At 33.4% G+C, this 25163-nt stretch overlaps 4 protein-coding genes across 4 annotated transcripts; 3 read left to right on the forward strand and 1 right to left on the reverse strand.

The window, feature by feature from the left end:
- Nucleotides 1-7394: 7394 nt before the first annotated feature.
- Nucleotides 7395-9059, forward strand: LOC25488100 (uncharacterized serine-rich protein C215.13). The gene has a single exon (XM_013607759.3). The coding sequence runs from the start codon at nucleotides 7687-7689 to the stop codon at nucleotides 8851-8853; it is 1167 nt and encodes a 388-aa protein (XP_013463213.1). The 5' UTR covers nucleotides 7395-7686; the 3' UTR covers nucleotides 8854-9059.
- Nucleotides 9060-11114: 2055 nt separating this feature from the next.
- LOC25488101 (phylloplanin) lies at nucleotides 11115-11986 on the reverse strand. Its single transcript, XM_013607760.3, has 2 exons — nucleotides 11767-11986; nucleotides 11115-11578 (listed from the first exon to the last, which is right to left on the reverse strand). Exons 1-2 carry the CDS (start codon nucleotides 11945-11947, stop codon nucleotides 11292-11294), a joined length of 468 nt encoding a protein of 155 aa, XP_013463214.1. The 5' UTR covers nucleotides 11948-11986; the 3' UTR covers nucleotides 11115-11291.
- A 2634-nt stretch (nucleotides 11987-14620) lies between these two features.
- LOC25488102 (uncharacterized) lies at nucleotides 14621-15244 on the forward strand. The gene has a single exon (XM_013607761.1). It carries the CDS (start codon nucleotides 14621-14623, stop codon nucleotides 15242-15244), a length of 624 nt encoding a protein of 207 aa, XP_013463215.1.
- A 7335-nt stretch (nucleotides 15245-22579) lies between these two features.
- LOC25488104 (uncharacterized) lies at nucleotides 22580-23725 on the forward strand. Its single transcript, XM_013607763.2, has one exon. The coding sequence runs from the start codon at nucleotides 22580-22582 to the stop codon at nucleotides 23723-23725; it is 1146 nt and encodes a 381-aa protein (XP_013463217.1).
- The last annotated feature ends 1438 nt before the right edge of the window (nucleotides 23726-25163 follow it).

The following is a 25163-nucleotide window of genomic DNA, read 5'->3' on the forward strand; positions in this document are numbered from 1 at the left end:
ACATTCTCGAATCATTAAATAATCCATATAATTATAAATACAATGTTCAACTAAAATATTTAATGGTGTGGATTAAACGATACATTTTGTTCATTTTAATTACATACGTGAATTCTGTAGAGTGTGAGGATTCGCAACAATATTCATCGCCGACAAATCCTTAGCATTAGCATGTTTTTAAAAGACAAAAAAATTCACAATTTATTGTAGTATATAAGAATTATTAGAAAAATTCTAACTATACTTGAAAAAATTCATATAAAATTTATTTTCCATGGTGCAATCTTGACCACAGCTCCTTCTAATTGAGAACAACAAATTGAGAAATCAGATTGAGACGGATTTTGATCACCAATTCATAACTTTTTTTATGACAACTTTACACATGACCCATCTGAAGAAAACAACAAGGAATTATTTGATGACCCACATGCCACAAATAGTGTAATATGGTTGAATCTTGAACAAGTATTTGGTTAATGGCAATAGCAAAATCACTATGAGTAGTACTTGAGAGTTAACACAGACCATAACTGTCTCTACCATACTTTGATTAGGAGAGGACCACTTTCCACTCTGATATTAGACATGTTTTTAAAATATGAAAATGGCCTTATATGTTCTTTTCTTCACCATTGCAACGACAATAAATGTAGAAGAGCATAAGATAAAAGAGCCTGATAAAACAAATCTAGAAGACCAAGAATTCTTTATTGACTTTCATACAAAAAAAATAAAAGGAGGTGCAAGTGCAATTATAGCAAAGATAAAAAGAGCAATATGAAGAATGTAGAAGATCTGAAGATGGAAAAGCCAACCAAACCCTAGTGCAATTAAATATTTATCCCCATAACATTACAGATGATACCGTAAAAAAAAAAAAAAAAATCTCATCACCACCTCCATATTTTAAAATGAATTTTAATTATCATAGTTAGCTCCTTAATCCTTTAATCTTAGCTCTGCTGGCCCCTTCCCTCTCTGCATATCCCTTCCTGGATATATCGACCGGCGCAGCTCGTCTCGTGGTGGATGCATTCCACCCTGCTCATCCTCACTTTGTCCTCTTGTGGGACTTGTCTTCAAAATCTACCAAATTTATTTGCTATTTGTAATATGTACATTTTCAGAGTTATAATGGATTTGATACAAGCTGTACCTTTTGCAAAATCCCGCAAGATCATTATGATTTTGTCAAGAGGATTGCTATTTATCTAGAGAGTTTTTATCAAGAAAATGTCTGGACCAATTAAATCTGTTATTTGGCGGAAATCAAGCGAGATAATGGTGTGTAATTAAGGAAATGTGTTAGCAAATACACTATCTTAAAATTTTCTTCATAAATTTTGTCACTGTATCTATCATTTCCCTTTTGTCAAACATGTACTCTTTCTTTGCTATCATTATTGTTACCATCTTGAGAGCCTTTATCTCAACGATTTTCTCATTCAATCCTTTGAAGGATAAGGATTTAGATTTGGTGAAATAAATGTGTCAAGTAGTTTTCGATATCTCGACCATTTAATCTCAATTCAATGGTTGAGATCGTTTTAAAATGATTCTATCTTTGTCTAATCTGAGTCGATCAACTGATCTCAAATTAATGGTTGAGATTGAAAATTGCATGTAACTGTGTTTTCTCCACTGCATGGAATTTGAAAATGACAAAACTCAAGTGCATTAATGTTGATGATAAAATCAAGTCTAGCTGGGTCACAAAGAAGATGAACTTTGATTTTCAAGACCCACCCTTCAACTTCAAGGAATGCCAAAACAAAAGAGTAGTAAACGTTGATTTTAGCCCATCAAGTATCAATCTTTCCAACTTGATCGGGCATCTAAACACAAACATATTTATTTCAACATTAACAAGACCCTCATATTGCCATTAAATAATTTTTGTTTTCTACATTGAGTATGGTAATATAATGATTTAGCATTTCTCAAATACTAATAGTGAAATTTGAAACTTTTTAACAATTTATATAATACATGTACTAAAACGATTAATATAAGAGCCATGCTATTGATCGCGACTGAAAAATCACGATGACTTCACGAATAGTATTAATAGTATTTCTTGTGAACACATCATCGAGAAATAGCACTTTTCTGAGTATTTTTGTTGCAGGATTCACTAAAATGATCTTGAGTAAGGTAGCATATATATCTAGTACAGTAGTACTTCAATGAAAATCAGCTTTATCAATAAGTGTTGCTAGTGACAAGCGCAAGTACATGGAAGAGACGTACCTTTTGGGGGACATCAACGATATTGTAAAGTTACTAGAAAATTATTACAACCAAAAAACAATTACTTTATATAGATTTCTAGTTTCCAATTTCTGATCAAGTTGACGGCATGCATGATACAACCTATTCCAAGTAGATTTCATTGTAGGCCAGTCTGGCTAGTACTGCTTTCTGTGGTGTGTCAAGGATCTCAACTCTCAAGTCAAAGTACCATTTCTTGTTGCATCTCAATTGCAAGGTAACATTTGTTTCATTTTAAGTTTTTTCTTTAAATTTGACAAAAATACTGAGTTAGTTTTTAAGTTTTTTTTGTTTAAATGTTTTTCATACATAAATTCTTGACACTCGTATATCGTATAAACTACTTTTTCATTCGCTTTCAATTTTTGAATCATTACTTTCTCTTATTTCAGAGCCAAAACAATCTAGCGCTCTAGACAGGGACGGATCCACTTGTTACTATACTATATGTGGGCCTTGGCCGTCACTTAATTAAGATTTTTTTTTTGAAAAAATACTACATGTGTGGTAGTGTTGTGGTAGTGTTTGTGTGGTAATGGTTTTAAAATATGCTTAAAATATTGCCTAATACACTAGAAAGCCCTACAGTATAACCCAATTGTATCTTTTTTGGTCAACATAAAACAATGGCAATTGGGTTTAAGAAAGAATATCGAGGAGTGGCACTCGTGAAATATAAATTCATGAGACTTAATTTAGCTTTTCAATTTTAAAAAACATAAGGTAGAGATTTGATGTTAAACTTGAATTTGACATTTGGTGTCAACTTTATTTAATTTGTTTGTGTTTTATTGTATCTATATTATCTTGATTTGAAAAGAAGTTTAACAAAAAAAGACATATAGTTTTCAAATTCTCTATACTTAACTTGGAGTTTAAATTAAAATTTAAGTTTGAAAAAACAAATGAGTTGATAAAGGTAAATTTATCAAGAGAAAGTTCCGACCGAAAAATAGTTAATTAGTGCTTAACTATAAAGTTACTTTTAATTTATATAATTGTGTGTATGTATGTATATATGGCCTACACTGCTTAGAATTTCTAGGTCTGTCCCTGACTCTAGAGTGTGGTATACAATGTCGACATACAATGTTGCCATTCTATGCCCAAATAACAACTCTTTCTTATTTTGACATATTCAATGAGTATTTAACTTTAAATATTTATAAGTTTGCTACAATTTTTGTGTTTTGCAATATAGACTTATAAAAATTTATAGTCTAATTAATAACTCAACCAAGATGCTTTGATTATTGTGTTAAAAGGTTCTTATACTCCACTCATTTAGTTAGGCAATTACAATATTTATTCTCTTTATTATTTAAGATTCGCATGACTCATGCATAATCATCTAGGTTCCAAATAAATTTTATGGAAACCGTGTTATCTTGAGGGGCTTTTGCAGCAATGTGGGGGCTTGTAAATTGGTTGTCATGTAAATTCCCTAAACGGGCCTTTTTTAAACTGAACTTGAATGGGCCTTTAAACCTAACAAATCTTGGACGAAAATTGCTGTTTACACTAAAGTATTTGCTATCGCAAACTTAAAATATGACCAAAATAACTCCAACAGCAGTTAACAACCGTTCATTCCAAAAGAAAAATTAAACAACGAACGACAGTTAAGTGCCGTTAGAGGTATTAAAAGTCATTTTCAGCTGTGTGATAGCAATCTTTGAAGTCTAAAGAGCAATCTTCATCTTGGACTGCTCCGAACTATTTTCCTTATTGGCCCAACGCAGTACGTGTAAAATTTTCATGAAGCTTAACTAAATTTAAGAATTTATAGTAAAAAAAAACTGAATTTAAAAAATAAGATGAGGTCATAACTACGTGATAAATAAGCAAGTTGATTATAATATTTTTCTATGAAGAGGTTGATTATAATATCAATCAATTATTTTATGGATATTTTGTAGTATGATTACAAAATCAAATTGGAAGGCAAAGGGGCTTCACATCCATCAATTTTACAAAGATGTCGTATCAGCAAGAAAGATAAAAAAGATATACAAATAATGTAGGATATGGGTGCGTGAAACTCTTTGTTATAATTGGTGGATGAATTTATCTTCATGCAATTAAGGGAGTTGAGATTGTTCCCTCACAAGGTTTAATAATGCAAAAGTTGTTTTGGCACATTGCTTTAGTAAGGTCAAGTTATTATCTTATCATAATAATTATCATCATATGATATCAACAAACTAATGCCACACACTTCACTGTGATGGCGTGGTGAGTTATTGCATTTGTCTTTGTCTTTTGGATGTTTTTATGCAACAATATTTCTTTTTTGACATGAAAAATTTAATATTAGTCAATATTATCAATAATTAGAGATACCAATCTCCTTATCCATGATAATAAACCATGTCTCTTTTTTCACTTTTCTTTTACATAGAAAAAAGTTAGATTTTTTTTTACAATAATGTTTTTTTTTTTTTTTGACAAAATTTACAATAATGTTGTCTTGCTCAATAATGCTTTAAACATTGAGAAGACAAATGATCTTGGCATTTATTTGGGTGATACTCTCCCCCACAAAAGAGTCAACAAGAATACTTTCAATTTTATTTTGGAAAAGATAAGTATGTCAAAGGAAGGGATTGCACTTTAGTGACATGTGGCAATGTAATTTTTTTAAACATAAAAGATTGTGAGGGAGAAAAAAATAGTTGAATTAATCTATGCGTCACAGCTAGATTAGTCAAAGTTATTTGACATTTCCGTCATATCAACGAAATGAAACCCAAAGGGAGAGGGTGGTCTTGGTTTTCGTAATTTGAAAATTCTTTTTTTTTTTTGGTACAAAATTTGAAAATTCTTAATCAAACATATATTCATAAGTTGGCTTGCCAACTAACTCCTTCTTTGTAAAATTGCTCATGTTACTCTTCTCACAAACTTCAAAAGACATAACCGATGTATGTCTCAAGATTCCATTTGTACTTGTTGTTAGTCTGCCTCTGAAACTCTTAGAGATTGTAAAGATATTAAATCTTTTTGGGAAAAGTTCCTTAAAAATGATATTTGGTACAAATTCTTTAGCTTGGGCACCAATGCTTGGTTCTCATGGAATCTCTCAAATTACTCTGATACTTATCTTTGGCATTTTCAATTGCTCTCAATGCCTAACCCTTCCGTGGAACAGCCTAAGAAATGAACATTTGTGTTTATGAAGATGCCCCGACATGAAGAAAGATCAGGATTACCTATGGATGCACCATCAGTGTTTCATTCGATCCAATGATCAATAGCAGGATGTCGAACTACTTCCTCAATAATAGGGGATTTTGAAGGATGAATATTCACTTTGAAAGCTTTAAGGATAGTGAATTCTGTCATGTAATTAGTTAATTTACCAACTAGAGACACATTTGAAATGATATGAAAATAGTATACTTTCAAGTGATCTTTGTGTTTTTGGACCTTGCAATATTTCTTTAATACCACATTGCATTTAGAATATTCATCCTTCAAAATCCCCTTTCATGAATTTAAACTTCAGGCATATCTGTGGTCACTGGATTAAAAATTAAATAAAATAAGGTAACGGTATGACCTGTTATTCATGAGAGTTGAATAAGAAATTGATGATCACCTCTCTACATGTCTCTATCAAGTCTCATTTTAGTGTGTCTAAGTTCACTTCTTCCATTTGACAAGGTGAAAGTTGCTCCTATACTAGAGAGATGGATAAGATCAAAGTTAAAATAGTGGTGTTGAAAGTCTTTCATTGCCATTGTTGTAGGAGAATGATGATGTCCTCTATGTTGATGTGCTCCCAAAATTGAGTTAAAATCTCACAATAAACACCAAGGATTAAAAAGTTAAAAATTACGTAATAGAAATTGTGATACTAACTCCTTAAAAGTTAAAAATTAATTTTTCTTAATAAATATTTACTATTTATGAAAACCTTAACGTATATCTTCAAAACACACGTTAGCATGATCATTACAAGTATTAAAAAACGTTGTTAAGATAATAATTTTCTTTTAAAGTGAGTCTTTTGTAAAAAAAAGGATTAAATATGTTTTTGATCCTTATAAATATACCAATTTTTCGTTTTAGTCCCTCCAAAATTTTCTTTCAACTTTTAGTCCCTATAAAATTTTCAATCACTTGCTCATTTTGGTCCCTATTTTTAAGTTAACTTTTGTATTTTTTAATGAAATTGTGCAGGAATATGAAGTATATTGTAAAAAAAGTTCCCCAAAAAATTAGAATTTTTCGCCAAAACATAATAAACATGAATTTTTAACCCTAAAAAATATAAAAATTCATATTAAATTCATGTTATATTAAAAAAATTCTAATTTTTTGGAAAGAGATTTTTATAATATTATGAATTTTTCTGCAAAATTTTATTCAAAAATATGAATTATATATATGAGGTTACTTTAAAAGAGTGACCAAAAGTGGAGATGAGAAATTTTTTAGGGACTAAAAGTTAAAGAAAATTTTTAGAGGGACTAAAACGAAAAAAAAATTGTTCTTAAATAACTGACTCATGTCACTTTTCAATACAATATTAATTACTTTTTTCCAATTATAACTCTAATTAACACTACTTCACTACTCTCAATTTAATATATCCCACTTTTGATTTATAATAGTGGAAAATGCAAAAATATGTAACAAGAACACTTAAAATCATTTTTTTTTCCCCTCTCCTTCATTTATACATTTTTTTTAAAAATGTGTGAATGAGCAAATGACTCACTTGATCTGAGACGGAGAGAGTATAAGTACTTGAATTGTTTTATCTTTGTCTTTAATTATATAACTACATGATTTTTTTTTTCAAAAATGATCATACTAACATTATAATATTCCCAACAACCATAAAAATAGAGATTTTAATAAGTAATTACATATGAATTTATTCTCGTCTTCATGAGAACTTTATTCTTAACCTTTTTTTTGAGAAAATTTTTCTACTCTCATAAATGTTTTATAATCAGAAATAAAATTTAATAAACTATATTTCTATATTTTATTTTCAAAAATCTACAAATATAATTTAAAACAAACTCACCCTAAAAAAAAAATTAGGATAGAAGAATGGACTGGATTATTCAATAGATTATTGTGTACACCCTCACTCTCTCACATTAAACTAACAAGTGTTCGTCTTGTCTCTTTCACATTTTTTTAAATTCATTTGCAAGTCAGTCTTCCACGTGCTCCTCAAGAACACTCTCTCCCCCTTTCACACTCACACCATAACTTCAATTTCAATACCCTTTTCTTCATTTTCATTCTTCTCTTCTTTCTCCCTCACTCACTTCCCTTTTATCTCTATACCAAAAAGCACTTCATAATATCATATCTTCCTTTTTACCAACATAAAGAAACTAACTTAAAACTAAACCCTAATCATTCATTCATTCAAATTCCACAACCAACATGGAAGCAATGAAAGAAGAAGATGCAATATTCAATGATGGATCAATGCAACAATATTGCATTAACCATCCTAACAAAAAAAAACCTGGTGGTATATGTGCTTTTTGTCTTCAAGAAAAACTTGGTAAACTTGTTTCTTCTTCTTTTCCTTTACCTATAACTCCTTCATCTTCTTCTTCTCTTTCTTCTTCACCACCTTCTTTCAGATCCCAAACTCTTCCATCTTCTTCATCTTCTTCTCTTAGTTCCATCATTGTACCTCAAACTTCAACCAAACATGACCATCATAGCCGTTCACGCATCCCTTTTCTTCTACCAAAGAAGAATAACAAGAACAAACCTTCATCTTCCATCAACATGAACATGAAACCTTCATCTTCTGCTAATGTTACTTCTGATATTGTTTTCAAGCGTAGCAAATCCACAGCTACACCAAGAAGAACCAAGTTGCTAGATGATGATGGTGATGATGCAGAAGGAAACTTCAATACCAGAAAAAGAAACCGTTTTTGGTCTTTTCTTCATCTTTCTTCATCTTCTAAAGTGCCCTCTAGCTCCTACAACAAGAAAAGTGAAGATAAAAGCTCAAGGGCTGATATCAACAGTAGTCCAAGGATCTCAACTGTGAAACCAAAGTTTTGTTCTTCAGTAGGAAGAAACTGTGACATGGTAGTTGAAGAAGAGGAAGAAGAAGAAGCTTCTGGTTCAAGTTCCGGTTCTGGTGGTTTGGATCAAGAACAACGTAAGGTTTCAAGATCTAGATCTGTTGGATGTGGTAGCAGAAGCTTCTCTGGTGATTTCTTTGAGAAAATCTCAACTGGGTTTGGAGATTGTACCTTAAGAAGAGTGGAATCTCAACGTGAAGGCAAGGGTAGTAAAGTAATTTCATCTTCTGTTGTTGCTGGAAATGGAAATATTCAACACTGCATGAAGGAAAGAGTGAAGTGTGGTGGAATATTTGGTGGGTTTATGATGCTGAATTCATCTTCATCTTCTTATTTGGTTTCTGGTGATGATGGAAGAGGTAGTAGGGGTAGTTGGGGTTGGGCACTTGCAAGTCCTATGAGAGCTTTTAGCAGTAAAAGCAGTTCTAAAGACAGCAAAAACACTTCTGAGAAGACACCAAATTTGTCAGCTGTTCCTTCATTGCTTACTGCAAGAGGATAAATCTTACAGTGGTAAATTAATTATTAACTACAAGGATAAAAAAAAAGAACCATGTGATAGTGTTTCAGTTTGATTAATTGATACATAATTTTGCTATCTTTAGAACTGCTTTTACTGCATTTGTAATCTTTCTATTGCATTTGTAATCTGTTTATTTTGTGGATGGATCATAATTTTCATTAATAATATAATACTTTCAAGATTAACATCATTTTAATTATTAAATGTGTGAGATGCAATTGCCATAGTCCTTGATTGTAATATCTTAAAAAAGAACATATCTAAATGTGTCTTTAGTTTCTATTTACTTTGGCTCTCAAATGTATATTTGGTTAGTTTAGGCCTCAATTAAATCTAATTTGGTTAGTTAATTTGGTTGACAAAATTGCTTACAAAAGATATCTTTACTGAATATTGTGACATTGTTTCACACATATAAGGATCAAAATGAAACTTTTATCTTCTTTTAATTTCTTGTTTCAATTGTTTTATTTTTTATTTTTTTGGATAGTGTTAATCATGGAACCTTTTATGCGTCATGTATGTAGTTTTTGGAGAGAGGGAAATTGGAGAAAAAAAGTCTCAGTTGTAATCATGTATCATGTGGTTGTAATCATGTATCATGTGGTTTGTTTTACTTGGGATTTTGGTTGTATTCTTTGTATCTTCCATCTTGTAATATTCAGTTTTTAAGTACAATATAATATGATATATATGATGTAATTTTAGTTTATGTAATGTAAAATCATTATTCACATGCATACACATGTTATCAGCAATTTCACAATGTGGAAGCTATATAGAATCAATCTAGGGCATGTTATGGCTATGCTACACTATATTGCTATGCAACTTAATTATAGACAATTTGAGAAGCAGTTTATTTTTTCCCTTTAACAATGTAACTTGTGGCTGTTGTTATTATTCTGTTTATTTTATTGTAAATGATTACTCCTGAATAGTCAAGAGTCAAATAGATGAACATGGTTGGAGAGTGAGTTAAAGTGGTCCCCTAGATTGCATTCACCAACAAGATCTTGCATTTGCATTCACACTGTTCCTCATAACATCTTTGTAGGCTTTAGCATGCAACTGCTGGCAGGCCTATTAATAGTATTTTAGACATTTTTTCTTTAGTGTTCCACATGCACAGTACTTGACAGTTGTATAATCTAGTTTACTGTGTTCTTAATTAAGTTTGTTTATAGGTTGAGTGCACAGATGAGAGTATTAATTGGGAATCCATTCCACTCCACCTGCATGTTTTGGCTGGCAAATTACTTCAAATGGCTTTCTTTTCATTAGTATAAATTTTATTTTTGTCTTACCATTGGTATAACGTGATTGATCCATGTACAAGTTTTTTCTTCTTTTCTTTCTTCTATTCCCAAGTACAGTACTAAAGAACTAGAGACTTTATTGAGTTCAATTGTTTAATGAGTAGTGATATTTGAACAATCATTTAAAATAACTTTTGTGACAATTTCTTTTTTCTCTCTTTTCATTGGTCAAAAACAATGGAGAGAAAAAGGTAGAGATAGAATAAGAGTATAATGTGAGAATGAGAGAGATAGTTGTCAAAAAGTTGTCACAAATTAGTTGTACAAATATCATTTCTCTTGTTTAATATACATCTCAAAACTTTTTTTTTTTTTTTATAGACACATATTAGTAAAGTGTTAGAGGTGAAGGGGAAATGTTAATTTTCGAGGATCGAATCCGAGATCTCCACTTAAACTTCAAAACAAACACACCTAAAATATTCAAATGATTGGTTTTAAATGATTAATAAGCTTCCATATCGATTGGGAGGATTTGAAATCATTTTTTGGATGAAACAATTCCTAATCATACCAAATTTTATTTAATTGTAAAAGATGGATTCTGGTAGGTCATGTGAGCAAATACGACCTACCGGAAGTTAGATTCCGATGGATGAGGAGGGTGATTCAAAGCAACCTAGGAGATTCAGCTGCACCCATAACTTTTTGAGTGCAAAAGTTGTTCTTAACTTAATCTCATTTACTACTTAAAAAAAAAAAAAAAATTATCTTATTTAAATGAAATGTCCTTTTTCAGTGTGGATTAAATATTATCGAATGTGGTAAGGTATGATCACCTTTTTAGTGTTCTTAATTTCTTTCATGCCTGATAATCTAACCTCCCATTAGGATGTTGTAACAAGGTATGGTTATCCAGTTTTCACTTAAAGTTCGTGCTAAAAGAATATCATAAAGTAAATAAAAAAGTAAACATTAATATTTTTTTTCTTCGCAAATAGTCTTTCTTTATCTAAAAAAGCCAATATAGACACAACAAAGAAGACAATTTTCAGCTTCAAGCACTACAATAGAAAATAATAAGAATACAAGAGGATATAACTTTATTTAATTTTAATTTTATAAATATCCTCCTTTGTAGATCTGTGGTTTAATTAATCAAGTTAAGGGAATGAAATGAAATCCTGATGGTGCAATATTGGCAAGAGTGTGAGTTCCAATACGACTGATTCCAACATATTTGAGAGTTGAAATGAGGCCACCAACAGAAGGAAGTTTTGTGTTGCATTTGGAAAGTGGTGTAGGAACCATTAGGTTACAACCAGTGAGTAGTGAAGACAAATCATAGAGTAGAGGATTGTCCATCATCATTGAAAATTTTCCATCACCATCAGTTGTTGCATTAGATAGCATGTTTCCTCCACATTTTAATTGTACTTGAGCATCTGAAATATTATTATATACACACAACTATATGGTTATTCTATACATAATTAATGATAAAAGTGTATTAGTAACATACAAATTATTTAAAAATGTATTTTTCATTCACATGTCTAGTTAAAATAGTTATTATTTTAGGATAAAAGTCAAAATATAGTAAGATGAATGGCAGTGAGAATTTTGGCCTTACTTGAAAAACCAGGGGTTGCAGCACCATTGACATCACCCACATTGTCCTTAGAAGTGCAAAGTACAGTTCCTTGGATATTAGCAGAACCCAAGAGATCATTGATAATACCAAGCTGAGCTTTGTTTGAGGGAATTACCATTACAACAATTAAGAGATATGCAATTAAATATTTCATAGTCATGACTCTAAAATCAAATGTATTGATTAATTGTAACAAGTTAGCAATGGACCTAAACAATTTATACTACAAGGAAGCACCAAATTAGAATTTGTTAGTGCGTGTGATATGGTATGTGGCATAGTGCCAATTTGACAATATTCTTTTTTTCTCAATTTGAACCTTAACGTATTTTAGAGTGTTGTCACTTTTAATTTACATATGTAGTAAATGTTGATTACTTATAAGCAAATATTATAAGCACCATTTGCATATCAAAATAAGCAACTTGTTCTATTGTTCACAAAAGATTGACACATAACACAATCGTGATTCGCATATCATAGTACTTTTGTTTCCACACCGTCCATCACTTTGGTTTGTTCATCATTATTTTTCAGTGGAGACGTAAAGCAAAAAAATTACACTGCACATTTATTTTAAGTCCGTTCATTCTTGCCTTCACTCACGTCCCTAAATTATTTTTTGATTTATTATTTTACTTGATGTCGAACAAGAGATTTAGCATATGTATCAGCTGATAGTTCTTAATTGTGATTCTCTTTCGTAAGCTGATTAATACGAGTGACATAATTTTGTCTATCAATTGTAGGTTCTTTAACCGCTACAGTAGAGCGTTAAATATGATTATTTTGGATTTTTTGCTATTAGATTAAAAAATATATGTAAATAAAGATAAAGACAAAAAGATAAAGAGATAAAATAACATATATACTTGATGTTTGATTGATAATGTGTTTTGAAAATTGTACAATGATGGGCATTTATACGAAAAACTATTTCTACCGGACGAAATGACATGATATATAGTCTTTAGCCTTGCTCGGTTATTTGTGCGATAGTGCGTTGATTTTCCTTTGCTGAGGGGTTGTGTGGTGTCCCACGACAACTTTCTTTTATTGGCATGATTCGTTGACAAGATCCAATACGAGTAGCTTTCTTGCTTAGCACTTTGTGCAATTATTAGCGCTATAAACAGAGAGTGTGGGTTGAGTACCTCATTGTCAAGTTATACTAATCCTTGACTTGGTATGATATCTTGAAGACCCACATAATAGAGTCGAAAAATAATAGGTTAACCCTTGTTCGATTGAATTCACGCTCAACTAACCTTCCATTGGTTGAGGAGAAACTCTCATATCCTTAAATCACATATTTACCACAACTAACATGATTATTATTTCTAGGTGTAAACAAATGCGCCCTCCCTACATTGCATTATTGGTTAGTTATGAGTGACTAGATGATGCAACATAAATTGAACTAGTCGCGTAAAAATAATATCATTATTGCGTCGCAAAAACAAGAACCTAGTTGTTAGAAATATTTATTTGGCTTCCGATTCGTTAAAAGCTAACAACTCTTTCCAATTTGCTTGCTTCAATGGTAAATCATAATTCTCTCAACTTATTTGGTGATATCACTACCTGATCACAAGGTGATCCCTTTGTATAGCAACCCCTTTTACCTGACATGTCATTCCACTCTTCATATTCTACCACTCTTTCTTCGCGTCGTCTTGGGTAATTCATCATGGTGCATCTTTCCACCCCCAAATCCAATACTAGAAGTCGATAAGTTTCAACAACACAAAAAGGTATTAATGATTCCTCATTCATTGACGATCAATCATGTTCTTAATCTTGTCATTCTAAGGGAAGAAGGCCATTAGTTTGGAAAATGGAAGGGAGAGGAGAAGGGATAAACATTGTTGCCTCGAAAAAGCTAGTTGAAGGTTCACAATGTCCAAATAGGCTAAGTTACTTTCTTAGATGATTTCTAGAATTACTACTTTTAATTGTCAAATGGCTTCTTAATATTGTATTTTAAGCTACATAATGCACCTTACTTAAACACTGAAATTTTGTAGACGTTAATATTTATTTAATGCTTCAATGCTAAGCTACGATATCTTGACCACGAGTTTTTGTTTCATTTAATGCCCTAGTTCAATGGTAAGAAGAGCACTCTCAAGAATGGACTTGTCGGGTACAAATACAAACCGCGTATCCGAAATGCAATGGTGAAGAATTCTTTTCAACCTATTCGCGAGAATATTTGAAACCAGTTTGTACAAAACATTACATAATATAAGGCAATGGGTCACCAATCTTTCATTGTCTTTTGTTCACTACCTTTTGAAATAAGGGCTATGTTCGTGACTTTCAGAGATGACATAAAGATGCCCTCATTTTTCTTTTCTTATAGGCCAAAAGATAGGTGGGCATCAAGATGAAGCTGATTAACAAATATTCCTATCATTTGCCGCCTACTCATAATATATTATTAAAAAAAAAAAAAGGAAAATATATATCCATGAGGGGGGCTAAACCAAAACCTAAAAAAAGCAAGAAAAAATGTTTTTTATGCTTCTTCGTCAGATAAGGCGTTGAAGGAACGTCGTTATTTTTACCTTGAATAAGATATTCGCTAACAAGATCAAGTTCCTTTTGAAGTTGCGGACAAATACGAGCTTTAACATGAACTTGTGCGCTAACATTTGGGATATTTTCAGCGGGCGAACTCAAGAATGAATCCAAAGGTGCGGCTGCATCTTGTTCCTTCTGGAATGTCGGGCATGAATGAGCTTCTGTAGCAACTGGTGCGGTATTTGTCACTGCATATAACCCATTTCCCTTTCAATCTGAATCCATTTTCAAACTTCAACTCAACACTATGTTCAACTTCAATTCATGGCGTCATAGAAGAACTCTAATCTATCATCTCAAAGGCTTCATTACCCCACAAACATCACAATCCCTAAACCCTAGCCCTCTTTTCCACCATTTCTGCACCAACCCTTCAGATTCAACCTCTTTTGCAGCCTCCTACCTCATTCACAATTTTGGGTTTGACCCACAATTTGCTTCCAAACTATGCTCCACTCATCGTCTTCGTTTCAATTCCACCCAAAAACCTGAATCTGTTGTCACCTTCTTTAGAAACTATGGTTTTTCAGATTCCCAACTACGTGATCTGATTGCTAAGATGCCAGGGCTTCTTTCCTGCAAACCCTTCAAAACGGTGTTGCCAAAGTTTCAATTTTTTCTCTCCAAAGGTGCTTCTAACTCTGACATTGTTAACCTTGTGTGTAAGAACCCTGTGTTCCTTACTGCTAGTTTGGACAAAAAAATAGTCCAAACCTATGAATTGGTGTGCAGATTCTTGCAATCTGACAAGGAAACTTTGGCATTGTTGAACTACAATGCAAATTTACTTTGTGATCCTTATGTGCGAAATAACATCACAATGCTGATTGAGAAATGGAGTGTCCCACTCAAACATGAAAAAATTGGTTAGGAAACATAGTCGGATATTCAAGACACGTGACATGCTGAAGTCGGTGAAGGAAGTCAAGGATTTGGGGTTTAATCCTTCAAAAACAACTTTTGGTGCAGCATTGATAGCCAAAACATTTGTACACAAAACCCTATGGAAAGAGAAAGTTGATGCCCTAAAGAAATGGGGTTGGTCTGAAGAAGATTCTCTTGAAGCATTTAGAAAGAAACCTTATTGTATGTTAACATCCATTAAAAAAATAAATTTAGTGATGAACTTTTGGGTCAATCAGTTGGGATGGGATGCTATGGCCATTGCCAAAACACCTTTTATTTTGTGCTCAAGTTTGGAAAAAAGGATCATTCTGAGGGCCGCTGTTGTGCAATTTCTTGAAGAAAAAAAATTTCTGCCCTAATTTTTGCCAAAAAAAACACAAAAATACCCCACTTTTTCGAAAAATTGCAGAAATGGCCTACTTTTTCAGGGGTCTCAGGTACCACTCCACTTGGAGTTGTGGGGTACCTTAAAAGTTAGTGAAAATTTTGTCCTTATTATACCCCTCCACTTGGAGTTGCGGGGTATTTTCCCTTTTTATTTTTATTTTTTATAAATAGCCCTCCATCTTGACTTGCGGGGTATTTTCTTGTTTTTATTTTTATTTATTTTTATTTTTAAATACCCCTCTACTTGGAGTAGAGTGGTATAATAAGGACAAAATTTTTTTTGAAGGATTGGGATACGTATGCATGCGGCGTTATACTTTACCTCGCATGCAGCCAAGATCACTCACCCCAAGTCATGCGTATATTGAGTGGTTGACAACCGTATGCAACCCACGTCTAAGGATTTCAATTGACACAAAACCATCAGATTCAGATCCAGACGAAGAAGAAGAGGCGGAACATAAACCTGAAATTCACACCAACCAAACACCAATTCATTATATTTTTGGGATCAAGACATTTTTTTCTCAACTACAAGATCATCAATCCCAACCACATACAACACAAAAGATACATGGTTCTGTAACGTATGAATTTCTCGACACCCTCCAACAAAATATCATCCAACAACCACCATATACATCTCCTAGAAATGCATATGAGCCCCATTATCAGTCAACTTACCAACAAAATTCATTGCCAAACTATGGTTACAATGACCCAAACCAAGCTAGCACATCCAACAGCAACTACTTCTCCTATAATGACCCAAACCAAGCTGGACCGTCCAACACCAATTATCCCCCCTACAACAACCCACAATACCCAATGTACACCAACCAAAACTACAACCACCCACCAACACCAACAAACTTACTATCTCAATTCTCTCCGGCTTCGTTGGACTCCAATGAATAATTTCTGGATATGGGATGGCCAACAAGGGAACACGATGTGTCGTTGTCGTTGGGTTATGGTAGCCAAATACAATCAACTACAGATAACAATGACGAAGACCAACATGACCCTCAAGTAAATCGCGGAAGACATCGTTGAAGACGAGGGTGTGGGACGGCAGGGCATTTATAATAATTGTAATTTATTATTATTATTATTATTATTATTTATGCATGCATACGTGTATCCCAATCCTTCAAAAAAAATTTGTCTTTATTATACCACTCTACTCCAAGTAGAGGGGTATTTAAAAAAATTTAAAAAAAAAAAAAACAAGAAAATACCCTGCAAGTCAAGATGGAGGGGTATTTAAAAAAAAAAAAAAAAAAAAAAAAAAAAAAAGGAAAAATACCCCGCAACTCCAAGTGGAGTGGTACCAGAGACCCCTGAAAAAGTAGGGCATTTCTGCCATTTTTCGAAAAAGTGGGGTATTTTTGTGTTTTTTGGCAAAAACTAGGGCAGAAAAAAAAAATTCCAATTTCTTCTCAACAAGGGTTTGACAGATAAGAATGCAAGCTTAACTTATCCATTTGTCGTGACTGATAAGTTGTTTCTTAGTATGTTTATAAAACGTTTTGAGAATGAGGCTTCTTATCTTTTAAAGTTGTATGAGGAAAAACGCAATCTAGGATAGATCAGGGACAAGACATGCATGTCATGATTAGGTTTTCATGTCTTTTAGACTGAATATGTTATTCTTGTTCCATATTCTATTTGAAATGTATTTGGTATAGCAGACTGTGATTCAATCTAATTAGCTTTGCTTAGTTTGACAAATGCTGGTTTTGTATTGATTGATATTTCTTCAAAATCTTATTGTTTATCAGTCTTAATAACATCAAACATTTTCTAGTACTACGTGTGAAAATTTAATTTTCTAGCATTCATGGGCATGGAATACTTCTTTTTGGAGTGTAATTTCTCCTTCCATGTTTGTATAGTCCAATTATCCATTGCATAAATTCAGCTATACCAGAATATGTTGTTGGATTTAAAATGGTTTCAAGTTGTAGTTTAATCATGGGCAAATGCAGCCATAGTGGTAGCTGTCTGTGCACTTGTGATTTCGGATTTGTGGACTACTTGCAGTTAGCATTATACCACAGCCAGGGAAGATCTTACATAACACATAATTTCTTTACATATTGTCAAGTATGTTGTTATGTTTACCTGTTGGCCAATTGATATGAATTTGGTTGAGTCATGTTTAAATATCAGATGTTGTCCATGTTCAGTGTTTTATGCGACTACATTGCGTCAAACAGTAGCTTGAATGGCTTGTTCTTGGTATGATTTGAGAGCGATATTCCTTAACTGCTTTTGGATATTATAACCTTGTAGAGTAATTTGGGGATGCATGTAATGGGATTCTAACCTCTGGAGTGGACTTCTTACTAATTTTTGGCCTTATGTTTCTTACCATTGTTCACTTTGAAAGGCAATTTTATTTTAAAGAATCTCACGTACAATGGAAGTTTTTTCTTAATTGAAGCAATATGAAGGAAGTTTTGGTCCTTCGATGCAACAAAATCATTTTGAGATGTTGCGGTTAAGATGATGTGTTGAGTGCTTTTGATTGAAAAAGATGCAGAACAATAAAGAAAATAAAAATTAATACGTTTAACTTGATTTAAATAAATTACCTTGATGTAGTTATTTAATTCGTTGAATTTATCTTTCATATGTCTTACTATTCCAACTATCATTATAAACTCATTCTAGGTTCACACAATTTACTGAGAAACCCTCATGCTTTGGATTCTAACTAATTTTTCTTTCGTTGGTTCTCCACACATTGCTGTTTATAGGGAAGATTTAGTGTAGTTTCTGTTACTGATATAAATTTTGATTGTCTTCTTGAACCACTTAGGCTCATTGTTTATTTTTCCATTTAGAGAATATCTTTTCTCCAATCCATTTGCTTTCTACTTTTATATGTATGTATTACTTCGAATTTTGTGTACTTGCTAATTTTTCCAGTTGCATTTGCTACTTAGTTATCCGCTGTCAATCACCAGAATTTATTTTCAATAATCAGGCAGCTGCTTTGCAGAAATTAGTTTTACTAAGTTAAGGGTTTGAATACAAGTCAAGCTATTCTAACTAGTATTAAGAATCTGGTGTTGTTAGGTCCCTTGCATCCTAGCCTTGTGAGCCATTGGGCACATTTCGTTGCTAGGGAAAAGGAATGAAGGGGTAGCATCCGAAAATTGCATGTCAGTAATTCATTTGAGGGACTGGTTTTAGGAAGGATTAACTGGTGGTCTCATCTCAGCGCATATCTTAACCACTCATTTGGAGTTTGGACACATCAAAACCAGGTGCAAGTTCAGGGTTCAACTGTGAGGTATAATGCTTAATAGTGTTATGGTTTAGTCTCGTTATTTCCCATCAACATTTTTACAAAGATGAGATGATACATCATATCAAAATTCTTAGATATGCTCAAACACAATACAAGTAGTCGATAAGCTTCATCAACACAAAAAGGTGTTGATGATTCCTCATTCTTTGACAATTGATCCTTTTCTTAATTTTGTCATTCTAAGGGAAGAAGGACATTAGTTTAGAAAATGGAGGGGAGAAGAGACTTGATAAATAACCCTTTGCTTGAAGAAGCTAGTTGAAGCTTCACAATGCTCGAATAGGCTAAACTTTAAATTCTAACCTCTAATGGGGTTCTGGTGTAAAGGAAAAGTTGTTTTCTTAAATAATTCATAGGATTACTACGTCTTTTAATTTTGAAATAGCTTCTTATTCCTACTCAAACACCGAGACATTTTGCTTCTTCGTCCCTGTCACTCCTCTCCCTTTGGTGTGCATCTCTAAAGGGGAAATGAAGAGAAATTTTGCAGACGCTAATCTTCATATAATGCTTCAATGCTACACAATGATCTTGACCTCAAGTTTTTGTTGCCAAATAGTGCATTAGTTCAATATCAACAAGAGCATTATCAAGAATGGACCAGCCGGGTACAAATGTAGACTGCGTACCCGAAATGCATTTATGAAGAATTCTTTTTAGCCTATTCATGAGAACCTTTGAAACCAGTTTGTACAGAACATTACATAAGGCAATGGGTCACCAATCTTTCATGGCCACTGCCAACATTCATGATATATATCATCACTACATATATTCCAGGACTGCTGATAAAATCATGGATTAAAACCATCATGACCAGGACATTTGTTAGGCTGCTTAGAAAACATTGCTTTTTTAAATTCCTCAATTTGACAAGGAAGCAACTAATTGTGCATGGTCTTCAGCATCAACGACATGATCAATAACATTTATCATCGGTGCTCCAATGCTTTCCTTTTTTTTTCTTTTCTTGAGGTAGCCGCAACAAGAAAATACTCTGTTCAAATCTCCTTCACGATACGGATGCATTTGCATTTTTGCTCTTTACCTCCAATACATATCATTCTGCACAAGAAGATGTGTCATTCTTTTCATCAGATTTTAAAATTGCAGCTCCTTTTGAGCCTCTCTAATAATGATCGAATTGATAATTTATTGAAAAAAGTTAAATATATTTTAGTTCGCTATCAGGTTTTATCCAAAGAAAATTATTTAGCAAATTTATTTTTTTTTAGGGAAATATTTAGCATACATCATTTACATTTGCAACTCACTGTGTATTTTTTTAGAGGGAAAATAGCTTATAGCTTTTCATTATTAATCAAAGTCAAAATACATAGAGGTACATTATTAAATACATGGGGACCAGCTGAGAATATGGCCTCTTTAGCAAGAGTATGAGCGACCTCATTCGCTTGTCTCCGACTGAACTCATCCTTAGAGTTTTCGAAAAAAGCATTACGGCATCTTTTGCATTCCTCCAAAATTGAACCAAACTCAGACACATCATTGCTACCTTTGTTAAAACAGTCTACAACTTTCTTTGCATCCATCTCAAAATCTACATTTGTAAGTTGTAGTTCCTGTACCCATTGAATAGCATAAAATAATCCCAACGCTTCTCCAACCTCCGGCGTGCACATAGGATTAGACCACATCACCTTGGCCCTTAAGAAGTTACCGGCAGCATCACGTAAACACATACCAAATCCTACATGGTTCAATGCTTCCGAAAATGCCGCGTCTATATTACATTTAATTCTGCCTTGCTGTGGTTTAACCCATCTGATCTGTGCTGGCAGCAAGTGTTGTGCTCCTGCAGAATCAGCACTGACAGCAGCTCCCGAGTCTGCTACAACACCAACAGCACTGGAAATCAGCTTCGGTCTATTTGCTTCACGCCATTCATACAACAGCTGTTTTGCTCTAGCTGAAATCACTTGGGACTTTTCTGAAATATTCTCCCATACTCGTAAGTTCCGACTCTTCCATAAACTCCATAAATTCATAGCAAACTGCTCAGCTTTCTCCCTTGTTAGTTCTCATAATAGCGCAGAAATGATTTCAGCTGCTGTGTTATTATTGAGCATTACCGAAATCACTTTGTCTATCAGAGAGCAATTCTGCCAAACGCTTCTTGCCTTCGTACAATCAAACAAAACATGAGTCGCATCCTCATAATTATTTTCTGTCACACATTACACACGTGGATGGACAATTCACCCCCTTATCCAACAACAGTGCACGCGTTGGTAGACACCCTCTACAAATTCTCCACAACAGATCTTTCACTTTCGGAGGGACCTTCAAATTCCAGATACTAGACCAATTACCAGGACGATGCAAAAATGAATTATCCGCAATAACTTCCATATACGGTCGATATGCCCTTCTAACCGAATAACAACCATTTTTTTCTAATTTCCAAATTAATTGATCCTCCACCACTTTACTAAACAGAGGCGTTTTAAGAATCACTTGAACCACATCATTATCAAAGTAATACGAGATCAACTGATGGTTCCAACTGTTATTCTCATAATCAATAAGAGAGTGGATTCTTGACTGTTGAATAACTTCACTCGACTGTCCAAAACCTGATATGCGCCCCCCATTGCATAACCAAGGTGCTTCAAAACCTGATATTTGCAAATTGTCTTTGCCAATTGAGCTATCTCACTGGACAATTGTCTAACAATTTCGACAATAGGAATGATATTTGTACAACTAATCTTAGACAACTTTTTTGACAACCACTTTTCCTCTCTTCTTATTGGATAAAAACAATAGAGAAAAAAAAAAAAAAAAAACACATGCGAATGAGAAAGAGAAATGGATTAAATTAGTGACACGCGGCGCGTTTCAATTGATTGCTTAGATTTTTATCATCTTAATAATTTGAACTCAATTATTTCATTGCAAATATTTTTTTTTTAATTTTTTCTCTATAAATAGTGACGTGGATCATTTGATTTGAACACAGAAAAAAAAAATCAAGTTTTTCACTCTCTTAATCTTATTATTAGCTTTTCTTTTGAAGTTTTCGTCTTAATGTTAAGTGTTTTTTTATAAGAAATAAAAGGTGGTGGGGCAGAGTGTTGAATGAAAAAACCATTGAAGATGGTAAAAGTTGAATGGGTGTTGAATTAAAAGAGAGAAAATGATGTGGAGTGTTGGGAATTGAAAAAGTGGGTGTTGAATGTTGTTGAATGGTTTTAACCATTGTACATGTTCTAACACATACTCCCTCCGTTTTTAAATATAAGCAAAATTGATTTTTTTAGTTCATTCATTTAAGGATGCATGTGATCCATATTATGAACCACATACATCATTAAATGAAATGAATGAAGCTAAAAACTCAATTTTGGACTGAGGGAGTACGTAACACCAGCCATTCAAAAAAAAAAAAAAAAAACGTAACACCAGCCACCGTGTTTCACATGATCATCACCTTCACTTCCGTCGCACCGCACTTGAAGCCACCTAATATTGAAGTCGCTAATTACCCAGCTGGCAAGAATAGATTGAAGGTAACAAACTTCAATTTCCTTTTCAATCTTTCATTTTTTCAAACTTCAACTCAACACTATGTTCAAGTTCTTCAATTCATGGCGCCACAGAAGAACCCTAATCAATTATCTCAAGGGATTCACTACCCCTCTAACATCACAATCCCTAAACCCTAACCCTCTTTTCCACCATTTCTGCACCAACACTTCAGATTCAACCTCTCTTGCAGTCTCCTACCTCATCAACAATTTTGGTTTTGACCCACAATCTGCTTCCAAACTCTGTTCCACCTACCATCTTCGTTTCAAGACCACCCAAAAACCTGAATCTTTTCTCACATTCTTTAGAAACTATGGATTCTCTAATTCCCAACTACGCCATATGATTGCCAAGATGCCAGAGCTGCTTACCTGCAAACCCTCCAAAACTGTGTTGCCAAAGTTTCAATTTTTCCTCTCCAGAGGCGCTTCTACCTCTGACATTGTTAACATTGTCACCAAGAGCCCTAGAGTCTTGTATGTAAGCCTCAACAATCAAATAGTCCCCGCCTATGAATTGGTGTACAGATTCTTGCAATCTGACAAGGAAATTTTGGAAAAGTTGAATTACAGTGCAAATTTACTTTGTGATTGTACTGTGCAAAATAACATCACAATGCTGATTGAGAATGGGGTGTCTGACTCAAACATTAAAACATTGCTGAGAGAACAGACTCGGATATTCAAGAGACGTGACATGCTCAAGTCGGTGAAGGAATTAAAGGATTTGGGGTTTAATCCTTCAAAAACAACTTTTGGTGTAGCATTGCATGCCAAAACAACTGTAAACAATACCCTGTGGAAAGAGAAAGTTGATGCTTTTAAGAAATGGGGTTGGTCTGAAGAAGATTCTCTTGAAGCATTTAGAAAGAAACCTTATTGTATGTTAACATCCATTGATAAAATACATTTAGTGATGAACTTTTGGGTCAATCAGTTGGGTTGGGATGCTATGGCCATTGCCAAAACACCTTATATTTTGTCATTAAGTTTGGAAAAAAGGATCATTCCGAGGGCCGCTGTTGTCCAATTTCTTCTCAACAAAGGTTTGACAGATAAGAATGCAAGCTTAACTTATCCATTTGTGGTGACTGATAAGTTGTTTCTTAATATGTTTATAAAACGTTTTGAGAATGAGGCTTCTTATCTTTTAAAGTTGTATGAGGAAAAATGCAATCTAGGATAGACCAGGGACAAGACATTCATGTCATGATTAGTTTTTCATGTCTTTTAGACTGAATATGTTATTCTTGTTCCATATTCTATTTGAAATGTGTTTGGTACAGACTGTGATTCAATCTAATTTAGCTATGCTTAATTTGATAAATTCTAGTTTTGTATTGATTGATATTTCATCAAAATCTTAATTGTTTATCAGTCTTAACAACATCAAATATTTTTCAGTACTACATGTAAAAATTTAATTTTCTAGCATTTATGGGCATGGAATACTTCTTTTTGGAGTGTCATTTATCCTTCCATGTATGTATAGTCCAATAATCTATTGCATAAATTCAGCTATACCAGAATATGTTGTTGGATTTAAAATGGTTTCAAGTTGTAGTTTAATCATGGGCGGCCATAGTGGTAGCCGTATGTGCACTTGTGGTTTCGGATTTGTGGACTACTTGCAGTTAGCAATTAGCATTATGCCACAGTCAGGGCAGATCTTACATAGCACTTAATTTCTTTACATATTGCCAAGTATGTTATGTTTGCCTGTTGGCCAATTGATATGAATTTGGTTGAGTCATGTTTAAATATCAGCTGTTGTTTTCTTTATATACTGTTGTTGGCATTTTGTCCATGTTCAGTATTGTATGCGACTACATTACGTTAAACGGTAGCTTGAATGGCTTGTTTTTAGTGTGTTTTGAGAGATATTTTCCTCAACTGCTTTTGGTTATTTTTAGTGTGTATTGGGAATTTAACCTCTGAAGTGGACTTACGTATTTTTGGCCTTTATGGTCTTACCATTTATTCACTCTGAAAGGCAACTTTTTTTTAAGAATCTCACCTACAATGGAAGTTTTTTCTTAATTGAAGCAATCTGAAGGAAATTTTGGTCCTTTTATGCAACTAATCTTTAAGTAGTTGTTGCTAGATAGCAGAACCTTACAAAATTCAACAATTCTCCCTAGCTCACTATTGGTATCTTTCTTACTAGTCAAAGCTTGAATCACTTGGCAGACAATTCATTTCAATCATAATATTATACTGCCTCCATTCGCGCAGCCATTCCAAAGCCACGAGCAGACCATAGGCCAGCTTCGGCTTCCGCAGGCCTGAGTAAGCCTCTAAACCAGGCCGTGTAAGACTGGAGCATGAGACCCTGTGCATATACCCACAACCAAAAGTGTTTGAATCCGTAGTGAATAGTTTAGGATCTGCATTGGTCTCTGTTTGGGTGAACAACACTGCATTGACATGCTTGTTTCCATATTTACTTTAAGTTGATACTAAGTAGTGGTGTATGTACTTCACACATTCTTCACATATTTTCATGTGAATTTATTATTGGAGAATATTACAGTATTTGGTTAAAAAAGATGGAGAATCTGAATAAGTTGAGTTTTGACTATACAAGACTCTTATTTAGAGACTAAAGAATGAATTTCTTGTCA

This window comes from Medicago truncatula, chromosome 2 (genome assembly GCF_003473485.1).
Source record: "Medicago truncatula cultivar Jemalong A17 chromosome 2, MtrunA17r5.0-ANR, whole genome shotgun sequence".
Lineage (NCBI taxonomy): Eukaryota > Viridiplantae > Streptophyta > Magnoliopsida > Fabales > Fabaceae > Medicago > Medicago truncatula.

Coding starts and splice junctions, on each gene's coding strand:
- LOC25488100 (XM_013607759.3), top strand. CDS start 7,687: ATGGAAGCAATGAAAGAAGAAGATGCAATATTCAATGATGGATCAATG.
- LOC25488101 (XM_013607760.3), bottom strand. CDS start 11,947: ATGACTATGAAATATTTAATTGCATATCTCTTAATTGTTGTAATGGTA. Junction 11,579..11,766: donor TGCAACCCCTGGTTTTTCAA/GTAAGGCCAAAA, acceptor ATAATATTTCAG/ATGCTCAAGTACAATTAAAA.
- LOC25488102 (XM_013607761.1), top strand. CDS start 14,621: ATGTTCAACTTCAATTCATGGCGTCATAGAAGAACTCTAATCTATCAT.
- LOC25488104 (XM_013607763.2), top strand. CDS start 22,580: ATGTTCAAGTTCTTCAATTCATGGCGCCACAGAAGAACCCTAATCAAT.